We start from the raw sequence: 16,234 nt of genomic DNA, 5'->3' as shown, positions 1-16,234 counted from the left end.
AAACAAACTCAGACATGATTAACTATTAGGGATTACAAGCTCAAACGATACTCGAGAGGTTAACTAGGAGTTATTACAAACCCAAGCAATATTCAAAGGATTAACTAGGAGTGGCTAATAATCAAGGAGCTATCTAGAAACCCTATGAACCCAAAGAATATTCACCTTGTACTTCACAATTTTACTATGCTTAATGAACCTTAATTTGTTGATAAAAAATTAGATATAGTCTATATAGTCAAATGAATCAATATAAAATATCTTATGTATTTCTCTTTCTCCTTATTCTTTACATTGTATTCTTCTATTACTATTTACACAAAATTGGAAATCAAAATGATTGTGAAAATTTGTTTAAATTTTAAACAAATAAATTAGTTAAGTAACAACTATATTTGTTATACTCCTTCAAACACAAAAATGTCTAATCTTGTTTTATAAACTACCATTTTTGGTTATTGCATGTCAAAAAATATTTACAAAATTTTGTAGAAACAAACATGATGTTAGTCTTTATCATTTCACAAACTAACTAATAAGCAATTATATAAGTATTGAAATAGTATAAAATTCCATCTGTGAGAACCTATAAAATCATACCTTAAGAGTGATAGCGTTTAAAATAATGAGATCCTAGTATTATTTTAATAATAATTTGTTTATATATAAATAGGAATTTATAAAAGGATTTCATTATTTAGAAAACATTATCTCTCTAAAACTTTGTTTCTCTAAACTCTCTCTCACTTCTCTCTAAAACCTCTCACTGTACTCTCATCCTTTTGAAGATCAGAGACCGCTAGAGTGATCACTGCAGCGAGATCTTCAAGTTTGTCCAATGATAATTTCGAATTGAGTAAGTTGTATTTCTACTCTTTTCTCGGTCTTCTCTTAAAACCCTTCATGTGATCTTTTTTATATCGTGTAAGAATCTCTACTAATCAATGATTCTAATGATGTTCCCTAATCGTGTTTCTGATATTTCTAGGTTGAATTGTGAGCACTGACAGTAGAAAAAGGGTTTTAGGTTACTCTATTGTCGTTTGAGTCAATCACAAGTAAGGGAAGCTAGTTACACTGTTCAACTATTGCATACTTGTCTGATTTATAGATTTCATGGTTTAAGTTGAGTTTTAATTGTGAAATTTGTGTTTGAAATGCATGTGGATTGGGGGTAATTTGAAATGAGTGTTGTGTTGCATTTGATCGGTATATGATATGTATGATAGTACCAAATTACACTGATGACATTGTTGCATTAAGCTTTTGTGTGTTGTCTAATGTCTGTAAGAACTCTCTGAGGAAGTGGACTGGCCAGGACAGCAGAATTATGCAGAAAACTGTTGTTCTGCATAATTATGCAGATTCACTGGGCGAGTAAATACTCATTGGGCGAATTATGGATCATGGGCAACTCTAATATGGAGGTCGTTAGGCGAGTAGTTCTCGATGGGCGACTTCTTAAAACAGAGATGCCTCTGATTCGTACCTCGCTGGACAAGTGTGCTCGCTGGGCGATTTATGGGGGAATTAATTCCCTGCACTCCCAATGGAATTGCTCGTCGGGCGACCATTTGGTCGCTGGTCGAAACTAGTGTTTCGCCCAGTGAGAAAATTGATTCGCTGGGCAAGTGTTCTAGAGTCAAGACAAAGATCATTCAAATCATGTGTTTGTTGTGAGTGTTCTATATATAATTTATAATGATGAATGGGATGGGTTGTGTGTTTCAAAGCATGTAAAGAGATTTGTATTATAGAATTTCATGGAGAAATTCTAACTAATGGTATGCTAGTATATACAATAACATAAGGATTCTTTATGGTGATATCTTTTCTTTAATAACTACTCACACTCAAGTAGAGTAGAGTAGGTTATGTCGTGAAGAGATGCAGGAGGTCCTAACCATTGGATTGGATCAAGTCCTAGTCGCGAAGGGAGCTTACCTTGTGAGTGGTTAGGTGATAATATTACGTTAGGATCTTAAAATTGTTATATTTAATATTATATCCTTATGGAGTTTAAGGATCTTAAAATTGTATATGGGTTATACATGACTTTACGTTAGTACACGGTTTATAACATTAATTAAATCTAAGTTGTTTGTATTAGGCTAGAGAATATATATAATCTTAACAATATAAAATAATATTTTATTGGAGATAAAAAAATTCATTTGGTTGGATACGGTAATTTTCCTTATAATAAATTGTGGTTTAATTATTTATATTAGTTGGAATAGAAGGAGAATTAATAGTAAATGTCGGTTGTCGTATAATGCCAAAGCGGGTTGTTGGTTTTTGGTTCTTGTTGTTATGGCAGTGCACAAGGTAGTTTTTTTATTTATGAAGTGGAAACGTAGCATTTGGAGATTGTTTTCTTATAATATGTTTGGGAGCAGGGGAGGTTGACGTTACCTTTGATATCTTGAGTATGAGTGAAAATTAAAGGTGATAGTAATATATTATATAGGAAAAAGATATATTATTTAAAAAAAAGGAAAGGAAAAGTGTTGCATTAAATATTTAAGAATATGTAGATTGAAAAAGTTAATTTCATTTACAAGTTTGGGTGAATACAGTGCTACCTCTGTTAAATTATAATTCTTGTTGTTGTTGTTGGTTTATATGCGATGCTGCTGTTGCTATTTTTTTAGCTATGTTATTGTTGCTGTTTTTTTTAGCAATGTTACTGCTACTGTTTTAAATGCGATGTTGTTGTTGTTTTGAATTCAAATGATTGTTGTTTTAGAGTTTTTGTGAGTAAGATTAACTTGTAGTTAAATTCAAGTGTTGGCATGGGTTGAATTGGTGAATACATATGAATATCTATATAAGATGAATGTGTGTGAGATGTAATCTTGCAAGTTGGAGTCATGTTGCATTATACACCTATGCATTGGTACGCTAGAAGTGGGTCTGTTATGATGATATAAAAATTTAATAAAAATAAAAATTTCGGTATAATATTAATATAAAAATAAATTTTAATTTCAATTTAAAGAAAGATAAGATTATTTAATTTAAATAAAATAGAAATTAATTGAATCAAAATAATAAATTTAAAGATTAAATTAAGATTAAGATAATACTTATTGACGTGATAGTGACATGTATTATTATTATTATCACGTCATATTCATATCATTACAATTATATAATACGATCACTTGACATATGATAAATTTGTATTTTTTAAAAAGAATAAAAACAAATCATGAACTAACGTATAGTATTTTTAGCACGGTGTTAACTACTGAAAAAAAAATTAGTGCATCAAATTTCCATAAAAACTAAATTAAGGCGTATAAAAATAAATAAACACACGTAAGATATGCTAAGAAACGGATACGAAAGACATAATGTAATTTTATCTTAACCACAAAGAAAAAAATGGCAATAGATTCCGCTAGAATTAATGGGAGTAATGGATAATGTGAAAATTTATTTACTGTAGAAATATTGAATTATACAGTTAGATTGATGAAAGGAAAATATGCAATTTATATAGTTACACATCAAACCTTCTCTTCTCACTAAGCCACATTAGACAACTTGTTTCAAAACATACATCAGTCACTCTGTTGAATAATGCTAAACCACCCGTGTCCTGTTCATGCAAAATTTCAAAAACAAAAATTAGCAATCCTTTAAACTGTAATTTCTGTAACTAATCATATTCTTTGAAAGCCAAAACTTACTCAGAACTTGTTCAGCAGAGAACCTTCTAGAGACTTCTCTGCACAACATTCTACGAAGGAGATCCTTGGCGGAATGTGAAACAGAAGAGAAAACCCAGGTTGGGAATCTCAAACTGGAGTGCAGAACAGCCTCAAAAATCTCCACAGGGGAATCGCCTCGAAAGGGCAAAACCCCCGCCAACATCTGATACAAAACCACGCCGCAACTCCACACGTCAACTTTCTCGGTATAACCACTTCCGGCGAGGACCTCCGGAGCCACGTAATGCGGTGTTCCCACCACCGCGCTCATGAGGTCGCCCTCTTTGAAAGTGTCAGCCGAGCCGAAATCGGCTAGCTTCAGCCGATTCTCCTTGTCGAGAAGAATGTTGTCGGGCTTTATGTCTCGGTGGGCCACACCGAAACGGTGGCAGTGGCTCACGGCTTTCATGAGCTGCCACATCATCGAAGCAGCTTCGCGTTCCGGCATGACCTGGAGATGAAACGTGGGTTCGTAACAGAGGTCGAGAACCATGTGGAGGTGCTTTTCATCTTCGTAGAGGTTGTGAAGAGTGACGATGTGAGGGTGAGGGGAGAGCAGCTGAACGATCTTGGCCTCAGTAAAGAGGCATTGGGTGTCCAGGGAGTCTCCGCCGGCAGTTATGGCTACCTTGTCGATCGATTTAACGGCGTAGGACTCGCCGGAGTCCGCCGAGGAGCATCGGTAAACGGTACCGAATCTTCCCCTGCCGATCTCCTCCGAAACGACGTAGTCTTGCTGGAGGTATTCACTCATACTATTTGCTATTTTACTTGGTTCACAGGAAAAATTTTTGAGGACAGGGGTTTGTTTTATAAGGTTGATCTTTGAGTATAATATTTGATTATGGTGTAATCTATATATTTTTATTATATCAAATTATTATTTTTTATTTTACTATTGATTGATATTAATAAATTATATTATTCCTTAATATCTATTATATTATATAAATTATATTATTCCTTAATATCTATTATATTATATAATTATTATTATTATTATTATTATTAATTTATGGATATTATATATCTCAAATTTTTGATAAAAACTTTTTGACTGCTCAATAACATATTAAAATATACCTCATTTCTATTAACAAAAATATAAAGTCGATATTACATTAATCAGTTTTGATATAAAAAAAAAATAAGACAGTAAGTACGTATTTTTTTTCTTTGGCTTTCAATCTTCTGACATATAAAAAAGAGAATAATACTTTTGCTTCCAGTATTTGGTATTCACTCGTAATAATGTTAGTTATTTTGCATGGCTGGACAGAAACTTAGAAGTGAGTACTATTTTTAAAATTTTGGAACCAAAACTAGGTATGTTTAGAATAATTAAGCCTAGATATTAATTATATCTTAATTTTAAAAACTTAATGTTTGATGCATTATTAATTTGATGTAATCTTATAGAACATTGCTTTTAAAATAACTGGTCTATGACCCATGCATACGGAGTCTTTTAATAAATTTATGTAGTACAATAACAATTTTTTATAATTAAAAAAATACTTATAATAATAACAACATTATCAATAATAATAAAAATATTTATGCTAAAACTATTAATATAAATATTAATACTAACACTAATATTAGTGACAAAAATTTATAATTATATATATAAAAAATACATATTTTTTGTGTCCTCTCTTAATTTTTTAAATTTACCTTCTTAACTATCACTTTTAAATTGAAATAATTATTCATATAAAAAAATTACTTATCAGTGTTTTTATTTTACTAATTTTAGTAATTAATTTTTAAATTTAAATAATTATTTTGATGTTGAGATAAATCAATAACAAAACAAATGAAAAGTGCTAGTAATTGAGATATACTCTTGTAGTAAACAAAAACAAGAATATGTGTCTAACTATAATAATAATGGTAATGATAAAAATAGTAATAACAATAGTAATAATAATATCACTATAATAATATCCCATGATAATAACAATAATAATAATATCACTGTAGTAATATAATAATAATAATTATTATAAATGCAATATAATTATCATTATAAAAAAATATTATTTATTTATTTTAATTTACTAATTTTAGTAACTACTTTTTGAGTTCAAAGAATTAAAAATAAATCAACAATAAAACAATTAAAAAATACACATAATTAAGATATGATCCCATATTAAATAAAAATAAGATGTCTATATTAATAATAATAATAATTATTATTATTATTATTATAATTATAATAATAATAATGCTATAATAATATCCCATGATAAATAATAATAATAATAATAATAATAATAATAATAATAATAATAATAATAATACATATAAGTAAAGATACATATCTTTAGTGTCCTATTTTGTTTTTAAAATTATATCCTATTAATTTTATTTTATTTTAAATTTAGATAATTTTTCATTACAAAAAAATTGTTTTAAATTTTATTATTTTATTACTTTTGTAACTATTTATTGAATTCAAATAATCCTCAAATGTATCAGTAAATAAATAACAAATAAATAAAAAATTACAAATAATTAAAATAAGATTGGTAATAAATAAAACTAAAATGAGTGTTTAATTATCATAATAATATCACTATAAAAATAATATTTCGTACTGATAAAACTAATAATAATAATAATTATTATTATTATTATATAGTAATATAATAATAATAATAATACGTTAATAGAAATATAATAATAATAACCATTATAAATATAGTACAATTATTATAATAATAAAAAATAATTTTCAGTTTTATTAATTTATTTATTGTAACTACTTCTGGATGAAATATTTCAAGATAAATCAACTACTAAACAAATAAAAAATGTTATGATTCTGAAGTAAATAAAAATAAAATATCTGTCTATCTATATTATTATTATTATTATTAATAATAATAATAATAATAATATTATCCAGTGACAAAAAAAAATAATGATAATATAACAACTATGAAGAAGAGATATACATATTTAATGTCCTTTGTTATTATTATTTTGTTTTAAATATAAATAATTATTCATGATGAAAAATATTATTTTTTCAATTTTATTATTTTATTAATTTTGGAACTAATTATTTGAATTCAAAAAATTACTTAAATATAGAAATAATAATAATATAATACTAATAATAATGTTAATAATCATAATATAATAACAATTTATTTTTCTTACTATAATTATAACTAACAACAAAAATAATAACAATAATGTAAATTTTAATTGATATAACATCAATAATAATAAAAATCATAACAATAATAAAATTTAGTATTGTTATTATTATTTTAATGATTTAAATTATAAAATTAATATAATAATTTTAATAATAATAATAATAACAACTTTGATAATAATAATAATAATTAATATAATAATACTATCATAATAATATTCGTAATAATATAAATAAAAAAAATATTATTATAAATAATATTAGTAAGAAAAATACTTCTAGTAGTTTATGACTGTTAATTCGCATGTTACACCATCCCATTTAAATAAATAAAAATGTCTAATGTAGATAAATAAAATTTAAAAAATATTAACATTTTTTAATTTAAATTATAAAAATTACAAGCCTTTATAAAATATAATTTGTTCTTATTATTAGTTGTAGCCCTAAATAATGTAAAATCTTCAACAAGATAAATGTTAAATATGACATTTGACTTTTGTAAATACTATTATCACAAAAGACATAACAAACATCACTGAAATAATATTATGATATCATATTAAAAATGGAGATGTCAAAATAAATTTCAATCTATGAGCTAATCCAGTTTACCACGAATTTAAGTCGAGTTGAATTGAGAAAATTTCATTTTTTTCAAAAGTGAGTTGAACTAAACCCAACTTAACCCACGAATTAAACGGGTTTGAGCCGGATTGAAAATGGTTAACCCGCAACCCACCAACAACAACATTATTATTATTTTTTTACAATTTTACAATATTTTTATTATAATTATTTACTACTTCTAATTATATAGGTTCACAATTTAATATTTTTAAATACTAGAATCTTACTCTATAATATTTGAATAGTTTGAATATTTAATTTATTTGTTTATCAAGTTATATACGTTGATACTTTAATCTTTAACTATTATCTTTATAATAATATTTTAAAAATTAGGTGAAAACTTTGATTCTTCTATTATAATAAATAAATCAAGTCAACACTTTTATTTTATTGAAATAAATATATAAAATAAATTGCAAAAAAAAAAAATATTTGTAAGTGAGTTAACTCATTAACCCACCAATCCATAATAGGTTGGACCAGATTGAGCTGACTTATTTTTAATCCAACCCGTAATGAATCAACCCATGTAAGCCGAAATAGTTTACTTTGACACCCTTAATTAAAAATCACTTGTGAATTAATACTTGTACTTACTTGTACAGTCTATTTTAGTCGTATTCTAGAAACCACGTGGAATTGTAACAAATTTCATATAACATATATAGAATCAAATAAAGTAAACAATCTTTCTATAGAAATACCACTTAGTTAAATGTTGAAGTGTCTTTACTAATCCCGTAGTAAGAACTTCAATTTTATTCTGCAGGATATGGACTATTGACCCTTTACATACAAACCAAGGGCATGCATGCAATGCACCCACTCTCTCAGAATAGGTAAAAAAAAGTACTAAAGTAAAACCACTATCTGTATTAAATTTTGAACACTAGAATGCAAAGCGGCTCCCACTTCCATCCAGAAAACGATCTGTATGCCACCCTTTGCACTCTAATTCTTTCAAAAACACAGGGAACACCTCATTCATTTTCTCATAGGCCTGCAGCAGGGTACTGTTACTGAGCTCATGAGAGGACTTGTCAAATTGTACAGCATATGCAGCAACTAGCCACCCTCTCAATGCATCTTCACCAATAGCATCTTGCTCCAACACCATATCAATGCACCTATTATCACCATTTAAAAGAAACTTCTCCCCAGGGAATACTTGTTTTAATTCAATAAGCTTTGAAGGCCTAATTGCCTTGTGCAAAGCCCTACCCGCTCTTACGTTTCCAGCATCTTCTATTAGCTTCCGAGGAAATAGCAAATCTTCTCGATATCTTAGATCAGCTGGGCTTGATACGTTTCCAGCCTGGCTTGTACTCAATCAAAAGTCCAACAGCATTTCAGTTTCACAAATAAAGAATGGAAACCAAGAGTTCATTTACAAAAACTCAGACCACACCTTCAGAAAATCAGCCACAATCAATGCAGTTCTTTGTGGATTCAAGGTATTCACAGGAGTAGCTCTCATTTCTTCAGTAACGCTGTATATGTGTATAAATGATAGTAGAGGTCCCACAACCAACTAACAATAAAAAAATGTTTTATATTCCATCAGTTTGCATTCATACAAATTCAAAACTATTATTTCTATCCAATAATAATAAAGTTATTTTCTTTTAGTAATGCTTTTAATGGAAAATAACCAATATGGTTACCACAGGATCTACCAAAAATCCCATAACTTTTACATAATATGTTGCTCAAAATTTTGATACGGGTCTATACCTTTCCCTGCATTGATGCACATACAGTCGATGCTAATTGAATTCCAACTCCAATTCCAACAACATTGAAGAGAGTTGAAATAGCCTCCCCTCTAGCAAATAGGTCACTTAGATTTCCTTCTTTAGCGAATGAAGAATATATAGGTAATCTTGTAGCTCTTGATGCAACAACTGCCATTCCCTGTTGACTCCAAAATAAATGGAAAGGTAAGCTTATACCCAACATGGAATGGTTTAATGAACAGTTACTTTTACCGAACAAAAAATATTCTCTATCATGACAAACATAAGCATGAATGAGAATGAGAAAGTAGTATTTTATTAACTTGTATGTCAACTGTTAAAACTGTGCTGCTCATTATGTATCTTAGTATGTATTTTAGATTTTTTTTATTTATTTTATCCTTACTATAATTTTATTCTTTATTATTGTGTATCTTGCCATTAATACTAGGATTATGTATTTAAAAACAATCCCATAATTATAGGGATTTGTTTTCATAGAATTAACTCTTTATATTTCCTAAAGTGACTAGCAGGCTCATGCATTTATAGATCCAAAGGCCTCATTATTCAAATATAGAAGAAATATATTATTCTTTTTGAATCTGAGATGGTATCACAGAGCTCTTGATCTTTAGGAGTCTCTAACTATGTTTATAAAACCCTCAAATGCAACCTTCAGTGCTGCTAACCCTGGAGCAAGTTACAACCTTCATTGTTGCATCTCTCTGATCCCTATTGTGGCCTTTATTGCTGCATAGTCCCCTTGTGTGACTAAGTTTGAGAATTCAAGAATGGAAACTGGGGACAGATCCTAGACTGCCAGAGAATTGCAGAATGTCCATTCTGCTTACAAATTAAATGGAAAAAAATTATCCTAAAAGACCATACTAAAAGGAGAAGGTAAGGTTAATCACTTGACTAATAATGCACTTCATGAAAATGATGTCAAGTTCAAATTCTGGGATGAAGAAAGATTCCATGATCATGGCATGGCTGTGGAATTCAATGGTTGTAGAGATTGGTGATACCTGCATGTTTCTTAGATCAGCAAAGGAAATTTGGGAGGCACTAGACAAACCTATTTTAAGGCCAAGGATGCTGCTCAAATTTATGATGTAAATCACTAGTTATAAAAGCAAAGTGTCCAAAAGACTCAAATCCTGAAAGAGTATATTGAACAAGATAGAATCTATGATTATTTGGTAGGCTTGAATCCAAAATATGATCAGGTCCAAGTCCAAATTTTGGGAAAAGAGAAGGTTCAAGGGATTAATGAAGTGGTATCCATTATCCGAAGTGAAAGGAGATGACTGATGCTGGAGACTCCAAACAACTACTGAGAACTCAATAATGGTAGTTGAAGGAGTGACAAAAATGATTTCTAACCAAAGAAAAAACGGGATTCCAAATATGAAGAAAATCCGAGGAGGTTTGGTATACCTATTCCATCAAGCCACGTCACACAAGGGAGACGTGCTGGAAATTATATGGAAAACCCCCAAGTTGAGAATTAGGGTAGAAAGGAGGCCAGGCCACAAAGGAGAATGGGGCAAAAAGTAGGGCAAAACGGAGAATGAGAGAAAAAATGAGGTCCTAAAGAGGGGAGAGCAAGGACAAACACACATTGTTAATAGACAAGGTGAATAATTTGTCTCTATCCAACTGAATCATGAATATATAGAAAGAGCAACATCCTTCTTTAGAAAATTGGAGAAGCCCACATGTACTATCTCTTTAACATATTCTAGTAAATTTCCATTTTCTTTGGTCTCAAAGGTTAAGATACACCTTTTACTCACTATTGGATAATAGACTCTGGAGCCACTAACCATATGACCCTTCTACCCAAATACTTGTCCACATATTATCCATGTTCTAACAAGAACAGAATGTCCACAGCAGATGAAAATCATATAGCAACATATGACTAGATATGCTAGAGAATGAAATGGTCTTTACTACATGGAAAACTCTAATTAGTCTATCAGTCTATCAATAGTCACTCTCTCATATCTGAATCCACTATGACCAATAAAGAGAAAGCTCAACTATACCATTGTCGGTAGGGACATACTTCATTTCAAGTTGTAAAATTAATTTTCCTTCTTTGATTCAGAACTTAAAGGTAGAGATTCTCTACTGTGCGGTGAGTCTACTAACATAAGTGTGTAAATTTTCCCATTTGCAATAAGAGGAGTCATATCCCTTTTAATCTTATTCATACAAATGTATGAGGTCCAACTAATGCCCCTAATATGACATGCTAAATGGTTGATAAATTTCAGGTTTAATACCCTTTTTGGTCCCATTTTTGTCAGAATTATTCAATGCAGTCCCTCAATTCTTCTTCATCTCAACGTAGTTCTCATTTTTGTTAAAAAGAGTCAATATGGTCCCTTTTGTTAAATTGGTTGTAACAACATTTAGAAGGTAACAACGTGACAATGTAAATGACATGTGGCAGCCACCTTGAATATTTACAATGCCACATGTCATTTACATTGCAACATTGTTACCCTCTAAATGATGTCAGTATCAATTTAACGAAAGGGATCACATTGACTTTTTTTAACAAAAATGAGGACTACATTGAGATGAAAAAAACTGAGACCTCATTGAATAATTCCAACAAAAATTGAGACAAAAAAGGCTATTAAACCTAACTTTATACATGATTGTACCTAGGTGGCTTGAATTTTTCTATTGAAACACAAATTTGGGGTTAGTTTTGTTTTTATTCAGTTTGTCAAAATAATTAAGAATCAATTCGGAGCCAATATTAAGATAATTAGTTCTGATAATGCCAAGGACTACTTTAATCTTGAGTTCAACTCTTTCTATCAAATGAGGTCTTCATGTGTTAACACACCTTAACAAAATGGCATTGCCAAAAGAAAATTCAGACACTTACTAGAACAAACTATAGCTCTATTTTTCAATATCATGTTCCTAAGATATTTTGGGAAGAAGTTTTTCTTACTACCACTTATCTTTGCCACTTATCTTATCAATAAGTTACCCTCTAAAATCTTAGGATCCAAAAGTCCCACTGAAAGTCATATCCTCGTTCTATCCATACCTAGACCCTACAAATAAACTCCAACCTAGAATATTTGATTGTGTATCCTTTATGCATATTCATAGTAATGGAAGGGGAAAACTAGATCTCAGGGCTATCAAGTGTGTTTCTTTTTGGAAACTCAACCGCACAAAAGGGGTATAAATGTTATCACCCACCATCCAAAAACAATTGTGTTAAAAGTTATCACCTTCAATAAACAAGAGAGCTACTTCAAGTAGCCTAGTCTTCACAGGGAGAATAAGAGAGAGGAATATGAGCTCAATAAATGCAACCATGAAAATTAATTTTAAAAACTCAATAAAAACGTGTACCTTGGCAAAATTTCCAAGGCCAGCCATTTCAAGAAAGAGCTGAGGACACAAGGGAGAAAGCACTTCCAAACCAGTGCCTATATCATAGAGCACATCAGCTGCAAGATGGAAGGCTTATTCAAGTCATACACCATAGAATATGAAAAATAAGAGCTAAAATAAGAAAAAGCGAAAATGTTCCAACTTCAATGCAAACCTAAAATTCTCCAACGTTTAGGCTCAGAATCCATTCTTGCACCTAAATTGCTGCATATTAGATTCCCCAAATGTTGCATGCCATCCTTTAAAATCTGAATATTGGCAAGAGAAACGAATTATATATTAAATACATGGCACAATAACTGGTCTGTGAAATCGTCATATGCAAAGTAGTGTCAAATTACCCAACTAACAGCAGTTGCTTGTGCAGGAGTGGGCCGCAAGCCTGCAGCAAATAGCAGTGACTGCAGAAATGTGATTTTTATCGCTATTGAATCCGGATCTGATTAGAAATCACAGTGATACAGAACAAAGACTAAGAACACAGTGTGATAAAGAAGGATAACTCCCTCCAGCAAACTTGCCTCTCCCCTTTCTCTTTTGTGTAAAAGTTAACCTTCCCCACACCCTTTAATCCCTCCTTGTGCTTCCTTATAACAAACTATTGTATAAAAAGAAACTTGTTAGGATTCTTTGATTAAAGAACCCCAAACTGACGCACAAATCAGTAACCAAGAACACTCACACCAGAGAAAATGACTGAAAGACTTCTTTTATTGGTTATTGTACAGTTCGTGAACATATACTGCCAAGGGATAATGCTTCCCTTTTCACAGGACTCTAAGGATCCTGTCACTAACTCTCACATACAACAACTGCCCCCCTACTCAGACACAGACCTCCCCTTAAATAGTCTTCCATCAGGGATGACTATCACGGAAGACTAACACACCTTAACCTCAACTGCCTAACCAACCAACTACCCCCCAACTAACAACTTGTCCTCTTCCTTCTCACATATACATTTAGTTTCCTAACAAAACTAAATGGCAACTTCAAATATTAATGAAAGCTTAGTGCTCTAATTTTCTATATTCCTTCTTCCCAATTAAGACTCTTGTTGGAGGATGGCTAAAAGAGACTCACTTAGAACTCAATTTTTCTTAAGGATCCTTCTAAGAAAATAGTTGATTAATAGAAAAAGAACATGCTCCATATATACGCATTGCAATATATTAAAATAGGTCCACCGGTTGTATCATAGCCACATCATCTTTGCTGGACTCTTTCACTCCAGCACTTCACTAGTTGTCTTGTTATGCCACATCAACTTCTCTTCCAACTCTTATTTCAACTTATGGCAATAAATACTCTTTCTGCCAACAGAAAAATTTGTGTACTCTTACATTATAATGTCTAGTTTTAGCTTCATTTCTTTTAAGCAATGTGTAACTATTCATGATAAATGACTCTAAGTATTCCTCTGTTCTTCAAATTTCCTTGACTAACATTTCCTTTTGCTCTTAGCTTTAACCTTGCAGTTTAGCAAAGAGCTCATTGGAAATCCTACATCACTAGAAAGAAGGCCAAATTATAATATTAAAATAAAGTGCAAACCTCATATTACAAATCAGTTTGTGAGGTTGAGTTAGTCATAAACTCACTTATTAAGATGGTATCAATGTCATTACGAGTCTATCCTAGTCAAGTTCTTTGGGACTATCATGTAACTGCTATGAGGTTAGACCACCCACAGATATTTAATCTCATACTAGAGATGTTCATTCATTAGCGTGATGGGATGTTTTGAAGATCCTACGTTTACTAAAAATAAGGTCAAATTATAATATATAATTAGAGTGCAATCTTCACCGAGCTAATTTTGTAAGGTTGAGTAAGGTACAAACTATAGTCAAATGTTAGTTACGATAAATGAGATAATAAAGTAATACACCAACTATAGTTATCCTTCACATGCCAACATCTACTATGTTTGGATTAGCTTACAATAAGGAAGCGACCTCTACTTAAAAATAATAAAAACCCAAGTCCAGCTGGTTTCTACAAAATATTAGGAGCAAATAGGTTTTAACTAAAAGAATCTAGCGTGAGTCATTAGGAAAGCGGATACATGATTTGCTGATGTTCTCAAGTTATTAGAAGAAGACCTGAGTCGATAACACAGATAGAGCTGCACTGGCAGTGTGTTGCAGTGCTCGAAACTGTGTGTATCTGAGGTAACCTTCATTCACACTGCAAACCGAACACCGAAAAAATGAATTAGCTAATCAAATAAATCACCATTGCACGCAACATGCTCAGGAAAAGAACATACAACCTGTACGGATATCCTGAAGGGAAAAATTTATTCAGGAATGAGTCAACAATCTTGTGGTATATTGGCCGAGAATCACCAATAGTAGTCACCTACAGAAAAACCAAAAATAAATGTTGTAAGGCAGCGCAGCAAAGACATTTTTAAGAAATACACAATCTGTTTTCACCATTGTACCAATATTTGGAAACATAAAACAAAGTGAAATAAGATACATCCTTAAAAGTAAAAGAAAAAAAATGCATTTCCGTGGAAAAAGTGAAAAATAAAGGGAACAAATTTTAGCTACTTAATTTTTTTGAATCACAGCTTTGTGGAAAGTTTCCTTAAATTTGCGCAAGGTCTCCCGACCAATAAGAAGAACAATGCTATATGAAGTTCAATAGATGTTTGTGGTGTTGTTATAAAATCAAAATTGGAGTTTCACCTTCGCAATTGGTATTGTTATATCGACCTTTAATACAAATTTTTATTATAATTCTGATTAAAAAATAACATTGAAAGCACCAATGAGGATAAGTAGAAGGAGAATACGGAGAGTTGGCCATGGGGTTCAAACTGGAAGCGGCGACAAACAGAGACAGAGGTTTCGAACCACAACACAGGAGGGCCTTCACATTCTTTGTCTGTTTTTTTCTTCCAAATTTTCAGCTTCTCCTAGTTTTGCAAAAGGAAATTAAAACCCAAAATAAAAAAATAAAAAAAGAACCTAACAAAGGGAAGAATAGATACCATGAAATCCATGAAGAGAATCTGAATCTAGAGAGAAAAGGTAAGGACTTTCAAACTGGTACAGCGTTGAAGAGTGACTCCACGCAGTGTTAGGATTGTTGTAGGAAATGAGAAAGGATATTTTACCATTACGAGGTGTGTTCGGTCAGGGGATATTAAATTAGAGCAATATTACTTTTGAATATTCGATAATTTTAGATACAAAATATTTATTTTTATTAATAATTAGATATTATAATTGTATTTATCGATATATTCAAATATTAAACTACTACCACAAGATAATAAAAGAATTCATATTTTAGTATGCTTTTAAAATTATTATACTAATTTTAATTTACATAAATGAAATATTAAATAATTTTATATATGTAACATTCGATTTAATATTATAAAATTACTAATAACATTATAAAATCAACATATAAAGAGTAGATAGATATGGTGTATAACGTATTAATATAACGTATTAATATAGTTATTCAAATTGGAACAAAATTTAACTTTTATATAAATGTTATACAAATAT

General features: G+C 30.4%; 2 protein-coding genes across 2 annotated transcripts; both read right to left on the bottom strand.

Moving 5' to 3' along the window:
• Positions 1 to 3,424: 3,424 nt before the first annotated feature.
• On the bottom strand, positions 3,425 to 4,564 carry LOC114192823 (phosphoenolpyruvate carboxylase kinase 1-like). The gene is made up of 2 exons (XM_028082645.2): positions 3,699 to 4,564; positions 3,425 to 3,607 (listed from the first exon to the last, which is right to left on the bottom strand). Exons 1-2 carry the CDS (start codon positions 4,471 to 4,473, stop codon positions 3,570 to 3,572), a joined length of 813 nt encoding a protein of 270 aa, XP_027938446.1. The 5' UTR covers positions 4,474 to 4,564; the 3' UTR covers positions 3,425 to 3,569.
• A 3,638-nt stretch (positions 4,565 to 8,202) lies between these two features.
• On the bottom strand, positions 8,203 to 15,848 carry LOC114192659 (protein root UVB sensitive 2, chloroplastic-like). The gene is made up of 10 exons (XM_028082433.2): positions 15,706 to 15,848; positions 15,508 to 15,630; positions 14,977 to 15,065; positions 14,807 to 14,891; positions 13,043 to 13,102; positions 12,856 to 12,949; positions 12,660 to 12,757; positions 9,262 to 9,441; positions 8,936 to 9,058; positions 8,203 to 8,842 (listed from the first exon to the last, which is right to left on the bottom strand). Exons 1-10 carry the CDS (start codon positions 15,715 to 15,717, stop codon positions 8,417 to 8,419), a joined length of 1,290 nt encoding a protein of 429 aa, XP_027938234.2. The 5' UTR covers positions 15,718 to 15,848; the 3' UTR covers positions 8,203 to 8,416.
• Positions 15,849 to 16,234: the final 386 nt, after the last annotated feature.

This window comes from Vigna unguiculata, chromosome 7, assembly GCF_037176805.1.
Source record: "Vigna unguiculata cultivar grain cowpea cultivar isolate G323 ecotype 2 chromosome 7, ASM3717680v1, whole genome shotgun sequence".
Classification (NCBI taxonomy): Eukaryota; Viridiplantae; Streptophyta; class Magnoliopsida; order Fabales; family Fabaceae; genus Vigna; species Vigna unguiculata.
Note: the sequence above shows the minus strand (reverse complement) of the source record. Positions and strands in the feature narration are given on the sequence as shown.

Excerpts from the sequence above, each read along its gene's own strand:
- LOC114192659 (XM_028082433.2), bottom strand. Across the intron at positions 12,950-13,042 it reads AAGCAACTGCTGTTAGTTGG|ATTTTAAAGGATGGCATGCA; the intron begins GTAATTTGACAC and ends GCCAATATTCAG. Across the intron at positions 9,059-9,261 it reads GTGCATCAATGCAGGGAAAG|TTGGTTGTGGGACCTCTACT; the intron begins GTATAGACCCGT and ends TTTTATTGTTAG.
- LOC114192823 (XM_028082645.2), bottom strand. The coding sequence starts at position 4,473 with ATGAGTGAATACCTCCAGCAAGACTACGTCGTTTCGGAGGAGATCGGC. Across the intron at positions 3,608-3,698 it reads CTCTGCTGAACAAGTTCTGA|GACACGGGTGGTTTAGCATT; the intron begins GTAAGTTTTGGC and ends TTGCATGAACAG.